This window comes from Alosa alosa, chromosome 1 (assembly GCF_017589495.1).
Source record: "Alosa alosa isolate M-15738 ecotype Scorff River chromosome 1, AALO_Geno_1.1, whole genome shotgun sequence".
NCBI lineage: Eukaryota > Metazoa > Chordata > Actinopteri > Clupeiformes > Clupeidae > Alosa > Alosa alosa.
The window spans coordinates 48,927,844-48,940,261 of NC_063189.1; the positions used below are offsets into that span (position 1 = coordinate 48,927,844).

General features: G+C 40.7%; 1 protein-coding gene across 1 annotated transcript; it reads left to right on the top strand.

The window, feature by feature from the left end:
- The first annotated feature begins 214 nt into the window (after positions 1 to 214).
- On the top strand, positions 215 to 6,084 carry cahz (carbonic anhydrase). The gene is made up of 7 exons (XM_048240164.1): positions 215 to 464; positions 644 to 841; positions 2,704 to 2,822; positions 3,122 to 3,214; positions 3,324 to 3,386; positions 3,482 to 3,637; positions 4,988 to 6,084. Exons 1-7 carry the CDS (start codon positions 431 to 433, stop codon positions 5,138 to 5,140), a joined length of 816 nt encoding a protein of 271 aa, XP_048096121.1. The 5' UTR covers positions 215 to 430; the 3' UTR covers positions 5,141 to 6,084.
- Positions 6,085 to 12,418: the final 6,334 nt, after the last annotated feature.

Consider the following 12,418-nt stretch of genomic DNA (forward strand, 5'->3'; position numbering starts at 1 on the left):
TTTTCTGAAGGACATCAAAACCCTGGCAAGGAGATGTTGCCTGGAACGCGCCTATTGCTTTTACCAACACAGCAGCGAAGGCAGCAGCAGCATCTATTGCATTTTCGCTGTAAGAAACCTCGTCAATTAAGCGAAGCGCATCCAGTAGCCTACACATAGTTTGCAGGCAAACGACGATGGTACCGCGGATGCTCAAATGAACGAGTTTTAGATATGATTGCCAAACTGGTAACTCCTCCTGTTCGAGCCTGGACTACGCAAAGATCATGTGGCCAGACCCACAGATCTAAGATACAGGACTGGTAGCAGTAGCAGGTCTATAAAAACCTTGCTACTTGCTCGCTCAGGGTGTCAGAAAGACGGAGCCACTTACCGAGATCTGAGCTTTCGAGGATTGTACATATCACACTTCATACAGGATCTATTCACCATGTCTCACGGCTGGGGCTACGGACCTACCAATGGTGAGAATTACCAACATACCACCAAAAGAGTAAACACTTGGACCATTAGATACATTTTTATAAAAAAAAAAAAACTGAATTAATATGTATATCATATGGTTTGTAAATGGTGTACTGGCATTCTTCAACAAATGATTGTACTAAACTTTGTTTTGTTTTTTCTCTCTCAACCAATTTAGGACCAGATAAGTGGAGTGAGGGCTTCCCCATCGCTAATGGACCTAGGCAGTCACCTATTGATATCATCCCTGGCCAAGCGCCTCATGACCCTGCTCTGAAGCCTCTCAGACTTAAATATGACCCTGCCACCTCGCAAAGCATTTTGAACAATGGCCATTCCTTCCAAGTTGATTTTTTGGATGAGGAAGACAAATCAAGTAAGTGATTCAAAATATTTGTATGTACATTAAAGAGTGTGTAAGTGTTAGAATTGCCACAGAAGATTCTTTTTCCTGTTTTGATGTTGGTGCCAAGACCGATGCAGAGGAGTTGTGCAGCCCATTCTTTGTCTTTTGTGTTGTGTTGTGTTGTGTTTGTGCTGTGCTGTGCTGTGCTGTGCTGTGCTGTGCTGTGTTGTGTTGTGTTGTGTTGTGTTGTGTTGTGTTGTGTTGTGCTGTGTTGTGTTGTGTTGTGTTGTGTTGTGTTGTGTTGTGTGTTGAGACTCACTGTTTAAGTCGGCAAATGTTGGGGTACTGCTGTGAGCAGGAACGTTATGTCCCTTTGTTGTATCAGTCTCCTTCACAAGGACATTTGCGTGCGCACCAACTTTTGATAAACAACGTCTGCGGTATTGCTTGCCCTTGGATGTTTAGTTAAATGTCTCTAATGTTAGATATTCTTAGAATTACTTAGAAAACTACAGTTATATTGTTTCATAGGGTCAGTGTTTTTTTGAGGAAATTGTGTGAGCTGTACTGCTTTTCTGAATTGGATATTTGAAATTGGTTTCAGCAGTTGAAGGTCTTTGTATACTCTAGGGGGTGAAAACATACATTTTGATAAGAGGCGCCTGGCCATTGATTATTGGAAGCATGGGCTGAATTCAGTCTGGCTCAGCATTCCACTGGCTCTGCCATGGATGTCCAAGCTCCTCAACCCTTTGTGTCCCAGAGTGATAATATATTCTTTTATACAAGAGTGGGGGGAAAAATCCTCTATCCCTCAGTGTGTCGAGGAGGAATTTGTACACTGAGTCCTTATGACCAGTCCAGTCTTAATTCAGACTCATCACTCTAGTTTTATCACTTAAAGGACACATTTGGGTGCTGTGTGGGCTGCAGCAACTCTACCACATTGGGCAAACATTTACTTTAGGCTGAAACTCACACACGTCCAAACACAAATAGAAGAAACAGTTACAGCAGTGAGGAAACAGAAGCTTTTTTTTTAGTTACTTAATGTTATGTATAGGGCTGTCAATTTATAAAAAAAAATAATCTAATTAATTACATACTCTGTGATTAATTAATCTAAATTAATCGCATATATAATTTTTGCTGTGAAAGTATTTAAAATATTTAAATTCAAATGAATCATTGAATAATCAGCATTAGTGACATTAAAGTTCAAAAACTATTTTATTATTATTTTCACTGTTCAAATAATTGCCATAATAATCTATGATATGACCTAATATTCTGAGGAAATAAATTCAAAAGTGCTTTGGGAAGAAGTTTTTTTTTTCACATACAAGGCATTTCAGGCCACAGATATAACCTAGGGGACACAATGAAAATAAATGAACACTCCCCTCAATGTCAACACTTATTTCTTTGCATTGATGTGCGTGCGACTATAGAGTTGATGAACTCCGGTGATATGCAAATTCCTTGCTGCAGACATTGCAGAGGACTTTTTTTTCAACACTTTATTTTTTATCAACACCATTAGGTCATTTTTTAAAAGTAAATGTTCCAATCAATGATCCAGGCAGCACGTTTTCTTCTCTCTCCTTCATTTTACAGTCTAATTTTTACTGACTAGAACGGCTTGGGGTCAAAGGTCATACGGAATCGATTAATCTGCACTAATTTTTTTAATCAGTTATTTTTTCTCAAATTAATTAATCGAAATGAATCAGTTATTTTGACAGCCCTAGTTATTTAAGCTTCTAAATGTTATTTAACAATGTGTTTCCTATTAATACTGGTCGGTAGAATCTGCCTGCCTGTATACTCATGTTTTATCACCTTTCTCTCTCATTCTCTTTGTCTCTGTCTCTCTGTCTCACTCTCTGTAGCTCTGACCGGAGGGCCCATCACAGGTACATACAGACTGAGGCAGTTCCACTTCCACTGGGGGGCCAGTGACGACCGTGGCTCCGAGCACACCGTAGCTGGCACCAAGTTCCCCTGTGAGGTACAGCCTGGCACCTACGCACTCAGCCACAGCACAAACACTCCACACCTATCAACACCTTTCACAAACACACCTCTCTTTCATCCAGCATGCTGGGTTTTCTAGAAACACATGATCTTTGCAAATTACACACACATTACCATCTAACGCCAAATCTCATGTTGATGATTACTGAAGAAATGCCCAGATTTAATTCTCAAAAGCACTCTTTACTGAGGTGTAGTACATTTGGTATGACACAGTAGCTTATCTAAGGTGGTAACTTTTTGAATTCTGTTCTTCTTTCTCTTCATTTCCAGCTACACTTGGTTCACTGGAACACCAAATACCCCAGCTTTGGTGAGGCTGCCAGCCAGCCCGATGGCCTCGCTGTGGTTGGAGTGTTTCTGAAGGTACCACTAACCAGACATGCTTTATTAAAATACAGTATGTGTACTTGTGTTTGAGGTGCAGATATGAGGTGTGCATACATGTTAACATGCGACTTCTCTCTGCTCTCAGATTGGGGCTGCCAACCCAAACCTGCAGAAGGTTATAGATGCTATGGAGGCCATCAAATTTAAGGTACCAAATGGCTTAATGTCATTTCATGCTACTGGGGGTTAATGGAGGTTGGTCCGAGGATCTGACAGTCTTTTGTGACTCTTTTCCATCACCAGGGTAAGCAGATAACATACCCAAACTTTGACCCCAAAATCCTTTTGCCTGCTTCCCTGGATTACTGGACGTATGATGGCTCCCTGACCACGCCCCCACTTCTGGAGAGTGTCACCTGGATCGTCCTCAGGCAGCCAATCAGCGTCAGCCCTGCCCAGGTACAGCACCACAGCATCCCATGAGCCTTTAGGATATCAGCAACTCAACTGTAACTCAGCTGCAACTCAGCCACTCCTCAGCTGGGCATTTGAAAAGCCACTTCAGATTGGGGGATATGGTCAGATTGCACTGCAGGCTGCTGCACTGTCATGTTTCTTTATAATGAAGTCTGGAGTTGTGATGTAGATACTGATAGTAACGTCAGGTACACTGATTCTCACACTGGTAGCACTGCACACTAACATACTGCTTCTAGATTGTTAATACATTGGTAGAATGGGCTGCAAATGTGTGTGTGCATGTGTGTGTGTGTGTGTGTGTGTAAATAAGTAAGTATGTGTGTGTGTGTGTGTGTGTGTGTGTGATGTGTGTGAATAGAAGAGAATTACTCCAGTATTTCCCATGGCAATGCTGAATGAGGTTAGTTTACAGCTAATATTTACTACATGTACAGTTAGGTCTACACATTAAGGCTCCAACTCTTGGCCAGAGCCACCTTATCCAAGGGAGGGTCAGCTGTGAGTCCTCCTCTGCTCAGTTAGATTACATTATCTCAACGCTGCATTATGCTCATGTTGGACAGGGAGCCCATATCACCTGCTACAGGCCTACACAGCCGTAGTCATTGCTTCAGCCTACACCCATATGAATGTCAGGCGTCAGAGTGATGTTTGAAGTGGCTGTTTTGAAAACATTCAAGGGACATTTTATTTGTGCAAAAGGTGCAAATCTATCTATTCTAGGTCAGGACACACAAAAGTCAAAGGATGGTGAACCACAGGCTGTGCAGTCTCTTGAAGCTAGTAGCTGTTCACTGGATCAGGGGTCACACTGTGACATGGCAAGGAAGTGAAAGTCTGCCAGATGGTGTTGGTTAAAGGTTACCATGACACATAGCACCGTTCTCACCGTTGTGTTAGAACATGTCACCACAAAATTCCTAGTTACCTGTAGGCCTCTAATGTAGCCCCTCTTATCTATTCCTGTGATGTGCATGCAATATGAAGGGTAAACACTGCCATTCTATAATTCGGTAGAGTCCATAATTTATACTGTATCTATTACACTGCTGTATGTCTGCATAGCCTGTGTATGAAGCCTGTTTGTATCTCCATGGTGCAGCAGACATTGCTCCATTATTCTTGTGTGGACTTCAAATAAATTCCACAGCACATTCATAAAATGTTCTATAAGTGGAATAGGACAGCTGTAAGTACAGGGGACAGCCCGTCTGGGCCACAGCAGCACATGCCAGTGAGTGCCACAGCCTTCAAGTGCAGAAGAAATGACATTTTGCTTTCTCCGTCTCTTGACATATTCTCTCCATTTCTCTCTCCTCTTCTTCGCAGATGGCTAAGTTCCGCAGCCTGCAGTTCTCTGGCGAGGGAGAGTCCGCCTGCTGCATGCAGGACAACTATAGACCACCGCAGCCTCTGAAGGGCAGGAAGGTCCGTGCCTCCTTCTCACCTCAGCCTACCTGTGTACCAGCCAGAGTGCCCTAGAACCAAGCCAATATATGCATTTTTATATTTGCCCCATAGATACATCTATCATGTTATTGATAGGATGAAAAGCACTGATTTTATAGCTTACTTTGCCTTTGATTTCCTTTTTTGGTGGAGTAGTTTTACTGAATGAGCTTTTAGATGTCTATTCCATGTCAGTAATTGTATTTTGTTTTTTCAAGGTATGTAGAATTGTTGAGTATGTTGAGGTATGTAGAATTGGATGTTTTTTTGAAAGTCTGAAAATCTGCCATATTACGAGTGAGAAAACAGTAAAATCGCTAGATATGAAGAGAAAAATTTGTACAAAAATAGCACGAGAGGCTGAGGAAATATCTGTTGGCATAGCCATGTGCCTCAGTGCTTTATCCTGACCCGCCATAATCCCTTAGGGGGCAATGCGAGGCTCACATCAGATTAACGTTGTGGCTCTGCCAATATTGGACTTGGTCTTTTTTCCCATTCAGTTACTGTCAGTGGAGGACACCTGTAATTCATCCTCAGACCATCTTTGTGGTCATTTCATGTGCTCTCCAGATTGAAAATATAGGTAGCTATGATACAATACATCTGCCTACAGGGCTTTCACATAATAATTGCTGGACTCTCCAAGTGATCTTTTTAAAAAGTGTTCTGTGTGTCTTAAATCATGATGCAAGAGTAGGGGGGAGAATGTGTGATGAATTCTTATATACAGTCTTATATACACATGCATTTGAATTTTACTGATTGTAGTATTAACATAAAACAAAAACTTTTAGGTGTTGATGATTACTTTAGTTTTATGCAGTATGAATGGCAATAGTAGATATGAATTGCTACAGTATCTTTGATGAGCCATTTTAATCAATCAATATTGTGAGGAAATATAAACCTGTCATTGTGCAGTGTTTATACAATGAAATAAACCTTGCCAATAAAGGAAATATATTTTATGAAAATGCAAGATCTGTCTTTTCTTTCTGTATGAAAGTTGCATGTAAAAACATAGGCCAATATGTTAAAGCTCTTGCTATATATTTAAATATAGATTTGGCGGTTACAATGTCAAAATAGCATTTTAGTTGTGTTATATCTGAGGCAGACTTGTGGCAGCTTGGTAGGTCTCTCTCTTAAGCTTGCTACTCAGTGGCCTGCAAATGCTCCGTCCTCAGTTCCGGACACAGGGCATGTGGAGTACAGTCATGTGACTCCACCATGAGGCCAGATGTAATTTCACCTCTGACCCCTTCCAATCCGCAGAGGCAGCAGTCCAATACCACTCTGCAGCAGAGATTCACCTCTTTTTTTTCAGAGAGTAATATCCGGTGTTAGTGGCCTGAGGGTCTAATCTACATGCCAGTCGGTTTCAGGAACAGTCCTTGTGTTCATATTCCATTATGGAATGAAGAGTGGACCAAAGCCATGTGGAAGTTTGGAAGAGGTTATAGCTTAACCCTCCTGTTATCCTCGGGGTCAATTTGAGCAACGTTTAACATCATAAAATACTGTATATGGTTCACTTTTTTTTTGCTTTGTTTTTTGCTGTTTCATGACTTTTCCTCAATTGACGGGTACAACAGAGTTAGCATGAAATGTGTACAATAATATTTTTTCAATGTCCTGTACATATATTTTGTACATTGGTGTTCCTTGGGGTCAGTTTGCCCCCAGCTGTATGAAAAATAAGATACATGAATATTTGACACATTATGGATATTATTATTGTAATAGTATGAGAACATATTGTTATTATAATTATTACTATATAGGACTGTATAAGTCAAAAGGTGAAGCAACAGCAAGCCTTTGGGCTGCTGACACTGGATGGGCAATATTGCCAGCCAGGGTTCCGAGGTTCATAAAGGTTTTGTAGGGCTTTTGATGGTAGTTATAACACTCTTGTTAAGTACCTGTCACAAAAAAACTGGGTAACAATATGAATTATAATCATTTTCTGAGGGTTTATTTAGCTGGGGTCAAATTGACCCCAGGGATAAAGCATGTCGGTAAGATTTGAGGGTAACACAAGGGTTAAGTATGCTGAAATCTCCCTGAATCCATGTGAGTGTTTGTAGTCTCCATGTGAAAATGAAACATACACCTCAAGCAATTGATATTCACACAGGCCTTCATAGTTATCTCGACAGATCTAATTTACTCAATGAAACACTGAGAGGAGAACTACTAAATGATTCAGGCCGCACTCCGTCTAACACCAACCATTTCTCGAAGCATCACAGATGCATAAAACAGCACATTATCAAAGCATCGGGACAGCTATGGCTGATGTCAGTTTGAATGCTGCCTTAGAGCACTGTAGTTGCCCATCCCTGGAACAGCTCTTTCTTTTTAGCAAGCCTGCCGTCACACCATGGATGAGGGAACATTTGGATGCCAGTCCACTTCTCATTAACGCTTTGAGAAGAGTCCGACGGCTCTGTTGTCTGGACACAGCCTTACGTAAGAATGCCCTCTGTGTGTTTCACATGCGGCTTTGCCAGGGAGCCCCCCCCCTCTCTCTCTGATTGAATTCAGTGTATCTGGGTCGACATCATCCCCTATGATGTGAAAATGACGGTATTGTTCTCCTCAGGTCTGTCCAGTGCATCAAAGAGCCCCCTCAGTGTCCCTGCACGTGTTAAATTCAACTTCAGTTCTGCTGCAGTTAGTGACAGTGGGTTGAAAATATACTACTTGGGAAACATTTTCTGCTCTATTTAATTTTTAGGTTTATATACATACATATACGCACAATAGCTACTTATTCTTAATACTGAGAGCATTACGTCCAACAACATACTTCCTTTGGTATTTCCATAATGTTTAACTGCACAAAAATAATCCTCAACATAGAAGACCTCATATGGTGAAGGACAGGGTAGCCACTCAGCTGGCCAATACTACACAATTCTACAAAAGTCTGTCCAGAGAGAAGGGGGAGGGGTTCGTGGAGAGAGAGAGAGAGAGAGAGAGAAAAGAAAGATGGGGGAGGAGAGGAATTGAATAGACTGGGAACGGACAGAGGCCAGAGAGGAGAGAGGACCCGAATAAAAGACTGCAACAGAGAGGAGGGGGACGCTCAGGAAGAGGGGGAAGACCTGGACCACAAAGGAGAGGAGGTGGGGGGGCGCTGGGTGAGCTAGGAATGAGAGCCTTTGCTGAATGATGAAGATGAGATGGGAGAAATGAAAGACAAAAACACCTTCTCATTCACCTTCCCATGGTGTAAAACATTTGGGAAAACAAAACAGTCCAAAATACTAAGTGCTGTACACTGTAAAATCCCCCATCTGACATAAATGCACAAAAGCCACTAGTGGTCAGTGGTCACAGTCCAATCAGTTATCTGTATAGTGATAGTGCATGTGATAGCACTTCTCTAAATTGAAGCTTGCATGCAACAAAATGCCTAGATCGAAGGGTCAATCAATTATGTGCTGTCATGGACATATATATATATATAGAAAGTGGAGCGCCACTGGTGGTGGCTCAAAAGTGACCCAAGTCATTCATTGCCTTGGGCTCTCCGCTCACTGTGAAGAGCCACACCACACGCTAAAGAGGGGCTGTGGCTCGACCCCGGGTGGACGCGGCTCTTCCGCGTGGGAAGCAGAGCAGGGAAACACACACACTCAGCACCTTTGTGAGTACTCTCTGATGTATCAGCTTTCACAGAGCTGCGCAGTCTGGGAAGAGTTGGGAGGGAAGGGTGGGCTGTATGCTCAAACGTCTGACAGGTTGGATGCCAGTAAAGTGATAGTAAGGCAAAGGCATTCTCCATGCAGATCATTTGTTTTTAAGCTACTTTCAAAATGCAGCTAAAGGTTGGAAATGTGTGTTTCGCAGTCAGTGCTTGTGAAACAGGACGCTATGTGATAACACACCTCCACTTCTACAGCCTTGCCAGTTTGTCAGTGTGCAGTGCCCTAAGAGGATCATGATTGTGGTTTGCTTAATTTTATCATACAAATGTATTATATAAAATATTATAAAAAAATAATTATCTCCCAATATAATGACACAAAACACTACCGGTATCTTGTTTCAGGATGCAAAGTGTTCCCTTGCCATTATCTTCCCTTCCTTTCCTTTCCAACCAATGCAAGGAGTGTTTGCTTACATTTCCTTCAGGACCAACAAAGCTCACCAAAGACCTTTTGAAGGTGTGCATTCCAAAATTAGGCTATGGTGAAATTGTTGCATGTCAACTCTGAATATATCAACATTTTTGGCATTGGCATCACTAATGAAAGCGTAACAGTTAGGAGTCAGCTACTGCATGTGTAAAAGGGCAACCATGTGACCTTAACCCGACCTCTATTTGTAAACTACTAAGGCCATATGATGCTAGAGAGAGGGAACTCCTGAAACAGACATTGGACAGAGAGATAAGAAGTGTACTGATAAGGAATGGGTGGGTGTCCTCATTTTACACAAACATTCATTTGCATTACCACTACATACACAGAAAGAATTGAACATGAACATGAAAGAACATGAATTGGATGTGATGTCAACTCATATAAAAAAGAATGTTTAGGATAAAGTTAACTTTATAAAATCTCATCTTCATACATCTTTACCAGGGTTACAGAATCTAATGTTTGATTTCATCTCAGTGTTGTAATGTTGCCAGAAGGCTTTTAGAGAGGTGTGTTGAGGACTTGAGTATTGATAAGGAGTTTTAATGAAAACAGGGCCATTGTCATGAAGGGTAATGGAGTTTTGGTGACTCATTTGTTCAGAAATTCTTTAAAAGTCAACAAGTGAGGGATATTAATGTATAAACCATTGACAACAAGGAATATTTAACAGAGCATGTGGGCAGCTTGGAATGTTGGATTTTTTTTTTAACTATTGACCATTTAATGCGCACAAACATGTGCTATAACTTTATATCTTCTGTCTAGTCATCAGTTTCAAGTGTTAGTGTTACTACTACAATGCCACTGTTAGCCAACACCTGATGTTGTTAATGACAGGCCAAAAATTGTATGAATGGTGGCGAGCATCTTTGCTGGGTGTGGTTGAGTGGGTGGGGTATAGCAAGTCTAATCACCTCTTGACACATTGGAAAGCATCTGTGTGCTTGATAACATACAGTCAAGTTACTTTATTTATATAGCATATTTAAGTTAAGCTAAATTTAACTTTATACAATCTCGTTTTCATACATTACAAAATCTATGAAAATTTATGAAAATTTATGAAAAAGGGTTACAAAATGTAATGTTTGATTTAATCTGTGTTGTAATATTGCCAGGCTTTTAGAGAGGTGTGTTGAGGACTTGAGTGTTGATGAGGAGTTCTAATAAAAACAGGACCATTGTCATGAGGGGTGATGGAGATTTAAAGACAACAGGAGTTGACCGAAAGTGCCTCACAGTCGAGGCAGGCAAACTAGAATAATGCAAAATACAGAAACTTAGAGGGACAAAGGCTGAACTCAACAGATAGATAGACATAGAAATAGGGGGTTGAACTTCACAAAAAGACATAAAAGCAGCCTTGAGCTGTGCTAACAGCAAGAGAGAAGAGGTGGGCCTTTAAATTGGATTTAAAACAGTCGATTGTAGGGCAGGACATAATGTGTGGCGGGAGGTTGTTCTATAGCCTAGGGAAGGTGACAGTAAAAGCCTTCTTTTGTCTCAAGGCGTGAGTGTTTACAAGCATATCATCAGCATAGAGCACATACACACATATAGGGGGACAAGCATATCATCAGCATAGAGCACATACACACATATAGGGGGACATGGCACAGGATGTGTGCAGAAGGGTTTTATTTCTGAACTCTTATCTGACCCCTTCTGGAAAACTAAACACATTACAGCACTATTTTCTGTGTTCAGTTTACTTATTGATTTCTGTTTTGGAAAAGGCAACAACACAACTTGAGGGATCATTCTTAAAGCAAGACATGCATGGCAAGAGGTCATTAGCATAGTGCAAATGAGTTTGTTTGGTTACACTTTACTTGACGGTATCCTTATAAGAGTTAAGGGTTAGAGTCATGTGTCATGCGTCCATCCGTATAAGTTAGGGTTAGAGTCATGTGTCATGTGTCATGTGTCATGACAGTGTCATGTGTTCATGACAGTGTCATGTCACTCTTATGTAGATACCTTCAAGTGAAGTGTTACCGAGTGTTTACTGTCAAACCTCAATGTCAATTAGACATAATTATACTTCAAATCAGAATTTACACTATCAGCAGTCTGCAATGAATTCTTGAATGAGACACATGCCAACTATCAGCTGGCTTTGTTCATCAAGACCAAAAGCTTGAATCCTCTTAGAGATTGTGAGTGATGTTTTTTTGTCAATAAGAAGAGTTGTATGGAGAGAATCTTGTTACACAATCCTTATTAAAGGCAATATGTACCAGCCCAATGTTGTTATTTTTGTATGATGTCTTATTTCGTTGGTTGATATTCCTTTGCTGTAGGAAACACATTTATAAGACATATAAAATCAGTGAAGTGTCTGTCGAAACATTGAGGCATCACAGCCTAGAGCTTTGGGAGATTAAGGTGCGCATCGCTGTGTTTAGGGCCTAATGAGTCACACAGGGATTACAGAGCTGGCTATTTTTACAGAAAACAACAACCCTCTGAACTGTTAATGCGGTGCATTGTTTACTGCCGTATCTGCTCAAACCCTCTAAACTACAATATTCAAACTTCAAACATGAACTCCGTATTATTCAGATGATTATCTGTTGATTTGTGTACATACAGTATGTACCAGTACATCAAAGACGAGATTATGCTCTACCACACCAAAAAACTTTCAACACATCTGGATGGCTACATTAATTAATCAGTTATTTCAAGGTATGGCCCTTACAAAAAACATAATAGTTATACTGCAGTTATGTTTTAAGTAGTCATACAGTGCAGTTTTGATACTTTTTGGCACTTAATAGTAATGCAGTTATTTTTTTGTAAAGGGCAACCTGCCTAGTGTTTAATAGGGCAGTACAGAACCATTTAACATTGTTTCCATCTACTGGCGCGGTTCAGTTTGGAGGGGTTATGCACAGTAATCATTCACCTGGTCTGTGTCTCCACTGGTAAAAGGACCAGCATTTGGTAGGCGGGGTGTAGCCTAGGCTGAGTCCTGGTTTGGACTTAAGGTTTAAAATAAGTTCCTTAAACAATTTTAACTAGTTTAAGTCAACTTGTTAATGTGAATGCATACATACGTCCATTTCATATTTTGTTAATATAACAAGACAAACAGGTTTCATAAGTATTACAAATAAGTGTAATATGTTTCATAAGTATTACA